The sequence below is a fragment of the Stegostoma tigrinum genome, chromosome 6 (assembly GCF_030684315.1).
Source record: "Stegostoma tigrinum isolate sSteTig4 chromosome 6, sSteTig4.hap1, whole genome shotgun sequence".
Classification (NCBI taxonomy): domain Eukaryota; kingdom Metazoa; phylum Chordata; class Chondrichthyes; order Orectolobiformes; family Stegostomatidae; genus Stegostoma; species Stegostoma tigrinum.
The window spans coordinates 94,479,923-94,495,590 of NC_081359.1; the positions used below are offsets into that span (position 1 = coordinate 94,479,923).

The window sequence follows — 15,668 nt, forward strand, 5'->3', positions numbered from 1 at the left end:
TTATGCTGGCATTCCAGCATCTTCAGAAGACATGGCACAGCTGCAGCCGTGGGAGCAAGGGGCGGGTTGGAGAGAGGTGCAGCTACATGTGAGAAGCTTGCAAATAGCAGTTTCCAATACAAATTTGAACAGAGAAAGGAAAGTCAACACACACACACACGCACACTCACACGCACACACTTTCATGCACTTATACCACCACACGCTTTCATCTGCAAACAGTGTTATGGGATTGGTGTATTATACATATATATTACAATTATACCATACATAATGGGTTTTGTTGGATCGGGGCAGAGGGAGCCTGATAGGTTTCAGACTTCACAATATAGTCACCCTTTCTGCTTGGTTTGTGATACCACTAACATAGTGGACTGCTTTCCTTTGATCCTTGATGCATAAACAATGCAAAGAATAAAAAAAACGTCATAGAGACATAGGGATGTAGAGCATGGAAACAAACCCTTTGGTCCAAATCATCCATGCTGACCAGATATCCTAACTTAATCTAGTCTCATTTAGCAGCAATTGGCCCGTGTCTCTCTAAACCCTTCCTATACATATAGCCATCCAGATGCTTTTTAACAGTTGTACCAGTCTCTACGACCTCCTCTGGCAGCTCATTACATACACACACCACCATCTGTATGAAAAAGTTGCCCCTTAGGTCCCTTTTAAATCTTTTCCACCTTTAACCTATGCCCTCTACCTCACAGCTGTCTCAATCTTCAGCTGTGGGGCTCTTCCTCTTGGAGGGCAAGAGGAAGATGGGTGGGAGGCAGATGTTTGTATGGGCAAAGCATTTAAGTGGAAAAACAGAACTGTTCAGTCAACTTGGCAAATGCAAGCTGCGTTTTGGTAACAGCATTATTTCAGACAGTTATATATTAAATTTCGCACAACTTTTCTCTATATTCCACATGTGCAAATTATAAAATACATACTCTCTTATTTAGCACTCATGAAAAGATGATCTAATATTAAATATAAAATTTTATAAGAAAGACTGAAACTGTGCAAAAATTTAAAATAAAGGCACTTTAGATGGCCAACTCTTGGTCACAATGGAGTCATTTCCAAAGAACTTTCCCCCAATGAGTTTGTTGGAATCATATGGGTTGAGACTTGGGAAGTGTCTGGAAACACTTTTGCAGAGAGTTTGCCACGCTCTGGTTTTATGTTACCTGGCACCAAGCTTTCACTTTCCATTGTCTGTGTCTGTAAACCATGGTGATGGGAGGAATGTAAAAAACACACTATGTCATTAGGAGATGCTGTTGATGGCCTACAGTTTAGTGAGTGTAAATTGGTTGGGCCTACATCAGTATGAGTGTTCGGTCGTACTCCATCCACTGGGAAAGACAACTCTGTCGTTGAACCAGGTTTCTGAAGTTTGTGCAAGTGCGCCTGTGCATCACGAATAGAAACAGACGATGAGCAACCATTTGGAAGAGAGTAGTTTGCACTTTCTGTCAACTTCATTGCTGGCAAGCTGGTTTCTTGTAACTCAGGCGCATGTGGTTGACTGAATGGTTCATTAGAGATTTGGTTTGCATCCAAGGGGACGCTTTGGCTTGTGCTGATTGAGGACTCATCAGCTCCGATCCCAGAATCCTTCGAAAGCGGCATTACCAAGTCAGGTTTCGATGTAACCGGCCAATTGCCTTGTGTGTTCCATTTCTGAGCCTGGTTGAAAGCCGTGGGCTGGAGTTTGTCCAGCTGGCGCCCTCGCTGGATTGGCGTGGGGAACATTGTGCTTTGAAATATTCGGTACGAGTACCTAGAGAAAATTGTTTCCCCGAAAGAAGGAAACAGAAACAATTGCAAGATATCAAAATAGAAATAGAACAAACATTTGAGATTTCTGGGAAAACCAGAAGAACAATTGAATGCCATTTTTACTTACATATGATCCATTCATCAATGATGAACACGCAATGTATTACCTATCTTGGAAAAGAACATTTCACGTTCATCTATCCTTTTATTACAACTACTTAATAAACAGCTGGAATTATCACACAGTCCTCCATCGCCAGTTTGTTTTGGATTCCTACAAATCATCGGATTGTAAATGTTTAGCAACAGTAGATTTCAGGGAGAAAAGAAACAAAAATGGCAATGATATTCACTCTGATTCCATCAACTTTCTTTCTGTCCTTATGTTGGCTGAGCTGCGGGATGCTATACTTGCTCATCCAAAGGTAAATGGAAAAGGGAGTTTGGGTAAAACCCAGGCAAAGCTTGAATATCGTCACAGAAATCCATGTGTCATAAGGGGAAGGAAAGAAAAATGTTGATTACCAAGAGGATGAAAGGTTATGGCAGAGATGTGGGAATGTAGAGTTGAGGTTAAAATCAGACCAGCCACAATCATACTGAATGGCTGAGCATGTTTGAAGGGCTGAGTGGCCTATGCTTGACTTTTATTGTGTATGGAATGAACAGTAGCTACAGTAACTACTTGCCTCAAGTGCTTAAAAACACACTGCCCTGATACACGCCCCTGTGTAAAATTCTACGTGGAGGAAACGGAAGGTCCTTTCATTGGCGCTTACTTGGATCATCAACTGTGTGAAAATTGGACAAATAAATACATAAATGACATAAGCATTAAAAATGAAATTTCCTGCTCCAGGGCATATCTTATTCACGACAGTGAGTTGGACAGGTTTATTGATATTAATTCAGCATTATCCTCCCTGTTTTTCAGCAGTTACCACTTCCCTGACAGACAGTAGTAATGACAGAGTCAGAGGGCACAAACAATGCTTCTGTGTAAGTGGCTGTGTGGTTGCTAGGAGGTCTGCAAGAGTGACTGTGATTAACACCTACTAATAAGATGAAAAATGTGCTGTTTATGAATTTGCAGGTACATGCACTGCTTCACTTGGTTTTTCAGTGTCCTACTGACATGCTAACACTAATAGCTTGCACATAATGGCTTTTCTTTTGAAATTTGATTTATTATTGTCACATGCACCTCGGCACATTGAAAAGTTTTGTTTTGCCTGCAGTACAGGCAGATATACCATACAAAGTGTGTTAGGGGAAGAAAACAGAGTGAGGAATATGAAGTTATGGCTGTACAGAAGGTGCATAAAGAGTGAGATCAAGATTAAATCTAAAATTTGAGAGGCCCATTCGGAAGTCTGATAATATTGAGAAAGAAGCTATTCTTGAATCTGTTGGTATGTGTTTAAGCTTTTGTATCTTCTGTTCAATAGAAGAGGTTGGAAGATATTATAACAGAGGTGGGTGGGGGTCTTGGATTATGTTGGCTGCCTTTCCAAGGCAGTGGACAGTTTAGTTGGGAGTCAGTGGATGGGAGATTGGTTTACATGATGGACTGGGCTGGGTTCACAACTCGCTATAGTTTCTTACAGTCCTGGGCAGAACAGTTGCCGAAACAAGACAACATATTATCACGGAAAAATTAACCAGCTGGCTGTCAACTCTAGTCTGTTCAGAACTTCAGCTTTGCACTCTCCTCCTAAATCCATACCAACCTATAAGCAACTGACGCCCAATCTACTCATTTGTCCTATTCTTTCATGAAATGTGGGTACTTCTGATGAGACCAACATTTATCACCGATCCGTAAGTGCCCTTGATCTGAGTGAGCAGTTAAGAGTCAATGTGTTGCTGGAGTCGCATGTAGGTCAGACCAGATAAGAATGGCAGATTTCCTTCCCCATGTCACACTGGTTGGGTTTTCACAACGGCTCAAGATAGTTTAACAGTCACCATTACTGAGGCTAGTGTTAAATTTCGGATGAATTAATTAAATTGAAACTCCACCAGTGCTGAGATTTGAATACAGATGTTAGCCTGAGCCACTGCATTACTAGCCCAGTGACATTATCACTGTGCCACCATCTGCCTCTGTCCCCTACAATACAGATAGCGGGCAGGAGATTCCTGCGGATTTTATAACAGCCTGCCCTGCTGACAGTGAAAAAAAATCCCACAACTGTCCATGCAAATGATCGTTTCCAACCCATAGCCAGGTTACTGATGATGCCAGACCAATCACAGGGAGAGATAGCAGGAACTGCCAATGCTGGAGAATCTGAGATAACAAGGTGTAGAGCTGGATGAACACAGAAGGCCAGGAAGCATCAGAGGAGCAAGAAAGCTGACGTTTCGGGCCTAGACCCTTTCTGAAAAAGGGTCTAGGCCCGAAACATCAGCCTTCCTGCTCCTGCGGTGCTGCTTGGCCTGCTGTGTTCATCCAGCTCCACACCTTAAATCAGAGGGACGGCTGGGCAGGCCGCTGAACAGGAGGGTGCCCCTTGGGGAGGTGCCTCTGAAGATGTCAAACAACATTGATGATGCAGTTGAAGTCTCTGGCTCCCCCTCCCAACCTGCCCCAGGGAGGACACCTTCAATACACGGGGAGCACTCTGCATCAGCACAAACAACAACAGGGTTGACTTGCCCTAAAACGGGGCTTTAAGCCTTTGAAACAGCTGCCTAAATCTGTGGATGGGGCATTTGGTCTGCAATCCCACCTGTTCCCTGGGAAAACATGCTGGAAATAGCAAACAGAATACTTCAGGGAGCAATCTGACAGAGCTCCTCCACCAGTCGCCTCCCACTTCAACTCCATTCCCAGTGGCTATTCCAGTCTATTCAGCAGCATGTTCACTGGATTGGTTCCCAGTCTGTGTCATTTCAATTGGATAATATCCTCACAATCCATATTTGACTTACCTCGGTAGTAAGGCTGCCACTGGTGTAAGAATACAAATCAGATAGAACTTGGGATCTGTCATCAACCTCTGCATGGTCCAGTAGGGATTGGACGGAGGGTAGCAGGCAGGACAGGCTGCATTGTAACTTAATGCAACAGTGAAGAACAGCAGGATGCTGAAAGTTATGGAGGCAACATGCATCCAAGTCTGAAAACATCAAAGAAAGCAACTTGATCCTTTTCATATACTGAACCATTTCAGTCTTAAGCAACTAATAAACAAATAACAGACATTTATTCACAGTTTCATGTTTTAGACAGCTTAACAGAAGTTCTAAATATATTGGCTCTATTCTACAGAAGTCACCTTCTATTCTTGTTTATTGTCCAATGTGTGAGCCCAAAGAACCTGATTTTCAAACTCATCTTGACCTAAGAAGATAAAGTCTTTTAGGAACAGGAAAAGGCTACATGTAACAAATCGCCAACATGTTCTGCAAGGTCTTAAAGCTTAACTATGGTCTTGGCCTAAATAGGCTCAAACGTAATTCTGTTCAGCGAATGGGCTTTCCAACAGGCAAAATGTTACCCCATCTTGCTGTATCTAGGATTTGTCAAAGTGTTCATAGCTGCCTCAGAATAGTGTACAGCAGTGATAACATGCATCTACACCAAATGTCAAAGGTGTAGATAAAATGGACACCAAGCCAAAGGAAGATTGAACAAAATCTTGGTCAAAGTTATAGCTTTAAAGGAAGGTCCAAAACGGAGGGTGTGAAGGGGAACAAAGATGTAAGGTGGCAATTTTGGAGCTTGTGGCTTTCAGCTAACCAAATGGCGGCATGTGGATGAGAAAGAACAAGGGCCAGGGCAAAATGCTTGGGAATTCTAGAGGTACCACTTACAGGTGAGAAACCATTTGTTTGAGGTGCTCAGATTCTGATCACAGGGATAGTTAATATCAGATAGTCTCACTGTACAGAAGGATACCACTCGGCCCATCGTGAGTAAAACCATGAGGCCAGTACCACTGATTATTGTTATCATGGTGTTCCACCACCTTGAAATGCTGCAGACACATACAGCCAAATTCAGCTGTCAGTTCAAGTCACCTAAAATATAACCTCCCTCATAAATAACAGTGCATTCCATCAGCAAAATGTTTGTAAGCTTAAAATATTTATCGCACAAGGGTCAGGAGCCAAGGAGAATGGTGATAAGTGTAGAGATGGCACAAGAATTGCTTATTGCACGAGCTTTAAGGAAGCAAAAGGGTCCTGTTTAACATCAGTGAACAGGTACCCTCATTTTAAAAAGTTCTTAATGATGATGAATTTGATTCAGGCAACCAACAACACAGCAATTTTATTTTAGAGACATCCTGCTGATAAATTCTATTCTATATTCCCTGTGAAACAATAACTGGAAACAGATCCATAGGGAGACACATTGAGCGTGTGTTCTTTGACTCAGATTGCGACAGGAATCTGCAGTTTTTTTTTGCACAGCCAGCAATACTGTCCCATGCCATCAAACTCAGGTAAATTGGCTTAGTTCTGCAAAGTGGGATTCATTGTTTTTTTCTCCAGTGAATAAACTCAAAACTATGCTTTTTTTTTGCAAGATGACAACACAATACAAAAGAGGAATGGTAAAGGTTGCACAGCTTTTGTAAGAGCCATCGAGCTGCAGATCAAATCTAAAAGGACAACACAGGTACAAAATGACTCCTTACCCAAGTCTTAGTTTCAATGCACAAATGCATTAAGATTGTGAACAGAGCCAGTGTGGTGATGGGTGTTCCCCAAGTAAACACATCGATATCAGAATCCTGGTAAGCCTGCAACAGAGAAATAAAAACACATTTCAAAGCCACCTGTGATTTTTGCTGAAAGACTAATAAATTTACTTAAACATGCTCGAGCCAAAAGAAGAAAACTGACTCACCAAATAGGGAAAGAAGAAGCAGATCAGACTTTGATAGAGAGCATCAATCATGTTCATCCAGAACATGTATGGCTTGTATTCCTAGAACAGCCAAATAATAAAAAGGTTGATTTCGTGCAGAATATGCCATGCTATTAATGCAGATGGAATCAACAAATATTAGTGTGTGACAGCTCGGTCTACAAAGAAATCTGCTCTTTTAAAGTCTACTCTACTCCGTGTGGTTTCATACACATTATGCCAAGTTTATTGATAGGTGAACAGTTGAGGAAATAGACAAGTGCTCACCATTATGTGAAAATGATTGTGAAAACATTTCCCTGGGTGCTGGACTCTGAAAAAGTTGAAAAAAAATCTTACTGTGGCCTGCGTCACAAGCCAACAAGCTGAGATCTGAGAACAGCATTCAGCTTTGGGGTAAAACAACAAAAGCGTTGGATCACAGATCTTCAGACGTGATGCTTTTCACAGGCAGAATGTGTTTTGTAGAATCAAGAACCAAACTCAACTACCTCATTTAGCTGAAGGTGGAATTCTGAATTTAACAGCACCAGGAATGGGAGTAAAGAGGATTAAGAGCAGCAGGATGAATAAAAGCTTAACTGTGCTGAGGAAGATGTTTGTAATACATGGAATTGTGTGCAATTTGGTTCTGTACTGTCCTAAGCAGATACTGGGGTGGGGTGGGGGAATTCAGAGCTCCATCTGTACAAAAGGTCATGCCAGCAAGATGTATTACCTGTCCTCGAGGGCCACTTAATGAGATGGAGGGATTGTGCACAAACTTCAAACTAAAAGCTAAGTACAGATGTTCTATTTAAATTAGAAAAAAAACAATGAAAACTGACACCAATGTCAGCTGTACTTCAATACAACTCGTTCAGAATAAATTATAATTCCTCCATTGGTACATGTGACAGTACACTACTCTTCAATGCTGTGGAATATTTTGCTGCACAAAGTTTTTAACAAGAGGACTGGGAAGTTAGCGGAAATGACCGTCACTATTGCCTTTTGCAATGACTTTGGAACCTAGAAACTGGAGTAGGCCATTCAGCTCCTCAAACCTCTTCTGCCAACCAAGTAGATCAATTTGGCTGCCAACATTTCTTCATGTTATCCTTACTCTGAACAGGGTTCCAAGGGTCTGTAAAACCGCCCATTTAAAACACAGATATGCCAAGCTGGAATAGCACTCAAGATTTTCCACAAATGTATTTTACATTTTCCTTCTCCAAATGGTACAGGGCCATGGTGCCACAGAACCACTGAATCACAAAGTGTCGTGGCACAGAAGGAGGTAATTCAGCCCATCATGTCTGCTCCAGCTCTTTAATTGAGCATTATTACCCAGGACCATTCTCTTGCTTTTTTGTCATATCCTTGCACATTAGTTTCAATCAAATAATCATCCAATGCCCTGCTGAGTGCCTCAATTGACCATGGCCCCGCCACACCTCCAGGCAGAGCATTCCATATCCTAACGACTCACTGTGTGAAAAAACTTTTCCTTGCTTCATCCTTGTTTCTTGTACAGATCACTTTAATATTTGCCCTCTTGCTGTTGTTCCTTTTATGAGAGGGAACAGCTTCTCCCTATCCACTCTATCCAACTCACTCATGATTTTGAAAACCTCCATCAAATCTCCTTTCAGCCATCTTCTCTCCCATGAGAGCAGATCCAATTTCTTCGATCTATCCGCATAACGGAAGTTTCTCATTTTTATAATCTGCCTCTGCATTCTCTCCAATAGGCTCACATCCTTCCTAAAATGTGGCGTACAGAACTGTACACAAGACTCCAGATGAGGTCTATTAAGTGTCTTATGCAATATATTTCCTTGCTAGTACATTCACTCCTCCTGCTTGAGCTTAGATACCATTTCCTCCAACCTGAGGTAAATGGATATGATCTTGTAGCCATTACAGAAACATGGGAAACACAAAACTGGGAATTTAGCATGTGGGGATATTTGACCTTTCAGAAAGACAGGAGGGAAGGTGAAGCTGTTAGGGTGGTACTGTTAATAAGAGATGAAATGAGAACAGCTGTGAGCGATCACCTAGACTCGTCGATGTAGAATCCATTCGAGTTCAGGCAAAAAATTGCAGCACGCTGCAGTGCAGAGGAACCTGGGTGTTTTCGTGCATGAATCGCTGTAGGTGGAATTGCAGGTGCAGCAGGTAATTAAAAAGGCAAATGGAATTTTGTCTGCCGTTGCTCGAGGGATGGAGTTTAAAAACAGGGAGGCTGTGCTGCAGCTGTATAGGATCCTGGTGAGGCCACGCCTGGAGTACTGTGTGCAGTTTTGGTCTCCTTACTTGAGAAGGGATACACTAGCACTGGAGAGGGTGCAGAGGAGATTCGCTCGGTTGATTCCAGAGTTGAGAGGGTTGGATTATGAGGACAGACTGAGTAGGCTGGGATTATATTCATTGGAATTCAGAAGAATGAGGGGAGATCTTATAGAAACATATAAGATTATGAAGGGAATAGATAAGGTGGAGGTAGAGAGGTTGTTTCCACTATCAGGTGAAACTAGAACAAGGGGCATCGCCTCAAATTAAAGGAAAGCAGATGTTGGACTGAGGTCAGGAGGAACTTCTTCACCCGAAGGGTTGAGAATCTGTGGAATTCCCTGCCCGGAGAAGCGGTTGAAGCTACCTCGCTGAGTGTTTTTAAGGCGAGGCAAGATAAGTTTTTGAACAGTAAAGGAATTAAGGGTTATGGTGAGTGGGCAGGTAAGTGGAGCTGAGTCTCAAATAGATCAACCATGATCTTATTAAATGACGGGGCAGGCTTGAGGGGCTGGATGGCCTACTCCTGCTCCTTGTTCTTATGTTGTTATGAAACCGCAAGGGAGGGAAAACATTGAGAAGAGTAATATATAGACCCACAAACAGCAGCCACACTGTAGGAAAGACGAAAAATCAACAAATTATAGGAGCATGTAAAAAGAATAGAGCAATAATTATGGAACAATGATTCATGTCAATTGGGTTAATCAAGTTGGAAAGCGTGTCTACAGCAACAAGTTCTTATAATGCATTAGGGATGGTTGCCTAGAGCATTATATCAGGAAGCTAACTGTATTTGATCTGGGTGTGTAATGAGACCATTTTAATAGATGACATCAGAGTAAAAGGAAGCAGTGATCATAAATGACAGAATTTATTACTCAGTTTGAGAGGGATAAACAAAAACAGAAGTTGTTAGAAAAGCCCAGCAGGTTTGGCAGCATCTGTGAAGGAAAAAACAGAGTTAACGTTTCGGGTCTGGTGACCCTTCCTCAGAACTGATGGTGGCTGGGAAAATGGCAGTTTATATGCAGACAAAAGGGGACGGGGATGCGGTAGGGAGTAAAGGTAGGATACAGCCTAAAGAAAGAGAAGAGCAGTTGGACAAAGAGTTAATAATGATCAGGCTGGGAGGGTGAATTGTTGTTAATGGGGACTATTAATGACGAACAACTGGTAGTGTGTAATGGCAGGCTATGTAGTAACAAGGCCTGGTGTGTGTGGTGCGGTAGATATGGGGCATGGGAGAGTTTAGGCCCTAAAATGATTGAACTTGGGTCAGAAATAACCTTGTTTAACTTAAGAGAATCATAATGAGAATATGGATAGCTAAAGTGAACTGGGCAGACAAGTTAGCAGGAAAGACAGTAATCAAGCAGTGACAGATATTTAAGGAGGTAATCCATGACCCTCAGCAAAAATGTATCCCAATATGGGGAAAGATTTCAAAAGAGGGACAAACTAACCATGGCTAACCAAAGAAGTTAAGCAGAGCCTCAATTAAGGTGAAAGAAAAAGGAGGCAAGAAGTTAGTCATAGCTGGTATAAATTCAGATTCCAGCAGAGAAGGATAATGAAAATGGAAGATAAATTATGAGGATAAACTAGTGAGGAATTTAAAAACTGGCAATAAGAGCTTCTTTAAATATATAAAAAGGAACAGAGAGGTCAATTTGAACATAGACCCCTTAGAAAATGAATCTGGGGAGATAGTTGTGGGAACATGGAAATGACACAGGAGTTAAACAGATATTTTGCATCATCCTTCATAGTTATTTCTAACATCCCATTCATGCTAAAGAATATGGGAAGGAATTAAGTGCCATCACCATCACTAGAGAAGTGGTACTGTACAAACTAATGAAGTTAAAGGTAGGTAAGTCCCCTGACTCCAATGGCTTGCTTCCTAGAATCCTAAAAGTAGTGGCTACAGACACAGTGGATGCATTGGCTGTAATTTTTCAAAAATTCTTGGACTCTGGAAAAGTACTGCAGAAATGGTAAGCTGCCCCATTATGGCATCCCCATTCAAAAACAGAGGGAGGAAAACAGTGGGTAACAATAGGCCAACTAGCCTAATAATCAGTATTGGAAAAATGTTGACGTAAGTTATTGAGGAAGTAATAGTAGCACCTTTGGAATATTATAACCGTATCAAACTTCAAAATCATGGCTTCATGAAAAAGAAATTGTACCTGGCTAATTCATTACAGCTTTTCGAGAAGTCTCAACCAGAGTGGACAGAAGGGAACCAATAGATATGTTAAATTTGAACTTTGAGAAGGTATTCAACAAGGTACCTCATAGAAGGTTAAATCAAAAGATAAAAGACCATGGCGGTTAGAAATAGTATATTGGTGCGGATAACGAATTGGCTAATGGGCTGGAAACAGTGAGTGAGGATAAGGGGTATGCTTTCAGTTTGGTGACTTGCGACCAGTGTGGTTCCACAGGGAATAGTCCTGAACCACAACTGTTTACAATATATTTAAATGACTTAGAAGCAAGGTAATAGAGGTAGTGTAGACAAATTTTTAGCTGGAGCCTAAATTTTTGCTGGCGCCTAAATTTTTGCTGGCATTGACTTGGTTAGAGACACTGATACCCTGAAGTCTCAGCTGATAACCAGCTAATTCAGCACAAATTAAGGATGAGGAACATAGGAACAGGAGTAGGCCATGCAGCCGCTTGAACCTGTTCTATCACTCAATGGCTGATCTGTGGACTAACTCCATATGCCTGCCTCGGGCCTATATCACTTGATGCCCTTAATTCATCAAAATTTGTTTATCTCCGATTTAAATTTAACAACTGAATTAACAACAACTTCATTTGAAGAAGAGAGTTTCAAACCTTCACTACTCTTGTGCGTCCAAGTGCTTTCTAACGTCTCTCCTGAATGCCAGGCCCTAATTTTTAGACAATACCGTCTTGTTCTAGAATCATCAATCAGTGGAAATAGTTTAATCTACCCTGTCTTTTCCTGTTAATATCCTGAAGACCTCACAAAGATCACCCCGTAACTGTCTAAATTCGAGAGAATAAAGGCCTAATTTGTCTAATCTCTCATAATGTTTTCCCTGAAGTCCAGGTATCATCCTTGTGAACCTTGAACTCCATCCAAGGGAAGATGTGGTGCCCAGATCTCTTACAGTACTCTAAGTGGGGTCTAACTAGGGTTTTGTATTATTGCAGTGTAACTCCTGCCTCCCCATAATCCAGCCCTTTCGATTTGAAGGCCAACATGAGCCTTTGACTATTTTCTGTGGCATTTTAAAGAGTTATGCACATGAATCCCTAGCTTGCCCATTTGAAACTAGTTTAAACACTAAATCTGAAACTACCGAAATACTCTACTTAACAGAACCTACAGTACTAAGAAATAATGATCTCACATTTCAACATGTAACTAGGATACAGAAGAATCTATTCTAAAGGAGAGTCACCAGACTTGAAACATTAACTCCATCTTCTCCCCAGATATTGCCAGTGACACCAGTGTGCATCAGATTAATAGCATTTGCAGTTCTTTGTCTTATAGTATTACAGAAGAATTAATTTGATTGGTTTTTTTGAGAATATTCTGTTACAAATAATGTGACCAACAGCTTGTTGAATTTCATAAGTATTTTTCCGTTTAACATCTAGCACTTTATTCTTCCAAAGAGCATTACCTCTGAATGCTGTCCACTTTTGTAAAGTTGAGGTAAGGTCAACAAGGTTCCTGCTGAAACGTCCTTATCAAGTATTCCAGTGATGAGTTGTGGGATCGATGAAAACAGAAGGTTAAAGAAGATAAGGTACCACTGGTCTATCATGGCTGACCCTGAGAATCCACAGAAGAATTGATACCAGAATAGAAGAGCAACAAACATCTGGAAAAGAAAAATTAAAGCTGTGCTTGGTAAATTGAACAGTAAAATGTTTATACAATGTTAAGAGTGCCATCTTTGGGACACTAAATACAGGCTACAGTTTATGAAAGAAATACTTCGCAGAATTAGGGGTCGATGTGGCGAAGAAAAATGCCGACAACACAGTTTCAAGGCTGACCGAGGTAACTTTTGCCCTCGAGTGATACTCTGGCATAAGTCACACAGCAAATCCCTCAGCAGACAGCAGCACAGTGCAAAAACGGAGCAACGCCCTATACAGCAGCTCCTATCTGGGTGTACGCCACTGCAATTCAGAGGATTAGGGCATTAGCACCTCCTCTGTTTTATGCAAATTTTGGTGGAAAGTGTTTATTTTTATTTGTCCATTGCATGTGAGTTTTGTAGGTTGTGCCATCGTTTATGACACTTCCCTAACTACAGTCATAGGCTCATTGAGCTGTACAGCATGGAAACACACCCTTCAGACCAACCTGTCTATGTCGACCAGATCTAATATCCTTATCAATCCTAATCTAGTCCCATTTTCCTGCATTTGACCCTTATTGCTCTAAACCTCTCCTATTCATATACCCATCCAGATACCTTTTAAATGCTGTAATTGTACCAGCCTCCGCCACTTCCTCTGGCAGCTCTTTCCATACACACGCCGTCCTCTGTGTGAAAAAGTTGCCTTTTAGGTTCCTTTTACATCTTCCCTCTCTCACCTTAAACCTATGCCCTCTAGATTTGGAGTCTCCTACTCTGGGGCAAAGATCTTGATTAGTCACCCTATCCATGCCCCTCATGATTTAATACATTTCTATAAGGTCACCCCTCAGCCTCTGGTGCTTCAGGGAAAATAGTCCCAGACCATTCAGCCTCTCCCCATTGCCATGTAAAAAGGCCATGATGAGTTGCCTTCTTGTACTGCTGCAGTAGGAACACCCACTGAGTATTTGATCCAGTGACAGTGAAGGAATGGCAATACAGTTCCAGGTCAGGATGCTGAGTGATTTGAAGGGGAACGATGGTGTATCTGCTGCCCCTGTCCTTCCAGATTATTCAGGTTGTGTGTTTGGAAGGTATTGTCTAAAGAGCTTTGGTGAATTTCTGTACTGTATCTTGCACATGGTAGCATCGTGTGCGTCTGGTGAAGGGAATGACTCTGAAGGTGGTTCAATCAAGTGAGCTGCTTCATCCTGGATGGCATCAAGCTGCTGGAGTGTTGTTGGAGCTGCATTCATCCAGGCAAGTGGGGAGTATTCCATTATATTCCTGATTTGTGTCCTTATAGATCGCGGATAGGCTTTCAGGAGTCAACACAAGACTGAGAATCCCTTGCCTCGGTATTTATCCGGCTAGTTCAGCTTCTGGTCAAAGTTAATCCCGACTTGATTTTAATCTTTTAAAATTCTCTTGATTCCGGAAAGGTGCAGGCAGATTGGAAAACTGCAAATGTCAAACTACTATTCAGTAAAGGAGGTGGATAGAAATCAGGAAGTGATAGGCCAGCTAGTCTAAACCCGTCATTGGGAGAATGCTAGAATCTATGATTAATTAGGTAGTAGTAGGGTATTGAGAAAATCATCATATAACCAGAGTTGGACTCATTGAGGCACCGGTTTTGTGATAGAGGAAATTACTTTTGACAAATTTATTAGGTATCGGCATGATATTAGTAACACGGTGGCTCAGAGGTTAGCGCTGCTGCCCCTCACAGCACCAGGGACTTGGGTTCCATTCCACTCTCAGGTGACTGTCTGTGTGGAGTCTGCACATTCTCCCCGTGTCTGCGTGGGTTTCCTCTGGGTGCTCCGGTTTCCTCCCACAGTCCAAAGATGTGCAGGTTAGGTGGATCGGCCATGCTAAATTCTCCATAGTGCCCAGGGCTGTGCAAGCCAGGTGGATCAGTCATGGGAAATGTTGGGTTAGTGGGAAAGGATAGGGGGTGCTGGGTCTGGGTAGAATGCTGTTCAGAGGGTTGGTGTGGACTCGATGGGCTAAACGGCTTGTTTCCACACAGTAGGGATTCAGATCTAGGAGGGTATAACAAGCAAGATGGGGAAAGGGGATACAATATATTTGGATTTTCAAAAGGTCACCGAAAAGGAGCTGATAAAACAAAGTTATTGCAGAAGACAAGACATTCTTGATTTTGGGGTGACATATTTACATAAATAGAGGTTGGATAAGTTACAGGCAACATGAAGTATGGATAAATAACTTCATTGAGATAAGCCTTTAAGATGAACTTTATTGTTTTATTTTTCTGGCTTTATATTCCGTGTTTCGATTTGTTTTCTGTGTTTTAACATGGTGCTGGAGAGTGGCAACACTAAACACTTTTCACTGTATTTGTAATAAATACGCATGGCAATAAATACATTGAATCTAAACATAAGAACACGCAGCAGGAGTAAGCGATTCAGCCCATAAAGCTGCTCTGCCATTCAATACAGTCATGTCTGATTTCACTTTGGTCTTAACTCCACCTTTCTCAACGCTCCCCATCACCCTTCAACTCAGCACGAGTGAAAAATCTGAATGAATTTAAGGAGGAGATAGACAGTGTTCTGGCACTCTGAAATAGTGAATTCTATAGATTTGTGACCTTTTGAAATAAATAATTCTTCACCTCTGTTTTAAATCTGCCACGCGTTATCTTAAAACTGTGATCTCTCATACTATTTTCATTCTTCTAAACTTGAGCAGGTATAAATTTCTCAATTCCTCCCCATAAGACAAGCCTCTCATCTCTGAAATTAATCTTGTGAACCTTCTAAATGGGTCATTTTCAGGTTGGCAAACTAGAACTAATTGAGCACTACAGCAATCAGTGCTGGGGCCTCAAC

At 41.7% G+C, this 15,668-nt stretch overlaps 1 protein-coding gene across 3 annotated transcripts in view; it reads right to left on the minus strand.

The window, feature by feature from the left end:
- Window positions 1–975: 975 nt before the first annotated feature.
- The window catches only part of atp10a (ATPase phospholipid transporting 10A), a 351,086-nt gene continuing 336,393 nt past the window's right edge, over window positions 976–15,668 (minus strand). For all 3 annotated transcript variants that reach the window (XM_059646782.1, XM_059646783.1, XM_048533506.2), the window contains 5 exons: window positions 12,616–12,816; window positions 6,644–6,724; window positions 6,432–6,536; window positions 4,717–4,904; window positions 976–1,780 (listed from right to left, as the gene is read on the minus strand). In XM_059646782.1, coding sequence (XP_059502765.1) covers window positions 1,060–1,780; window positions 4,717–4,904; window positions 6,432–6,536; window positions 6,644–6,724; window positions 12,616–12,816 — 1,296 coding nt within the window. In that variant the 3' untranslated portion in view covers window positions 976–1,059. The remainder of the gene's footprint in view (window positions 1,781–4,716; window positions 4,905–6,431; window positions 6,537–6,643; window positions 6,725–12,615; window positions 12,817–15,668) is intronic.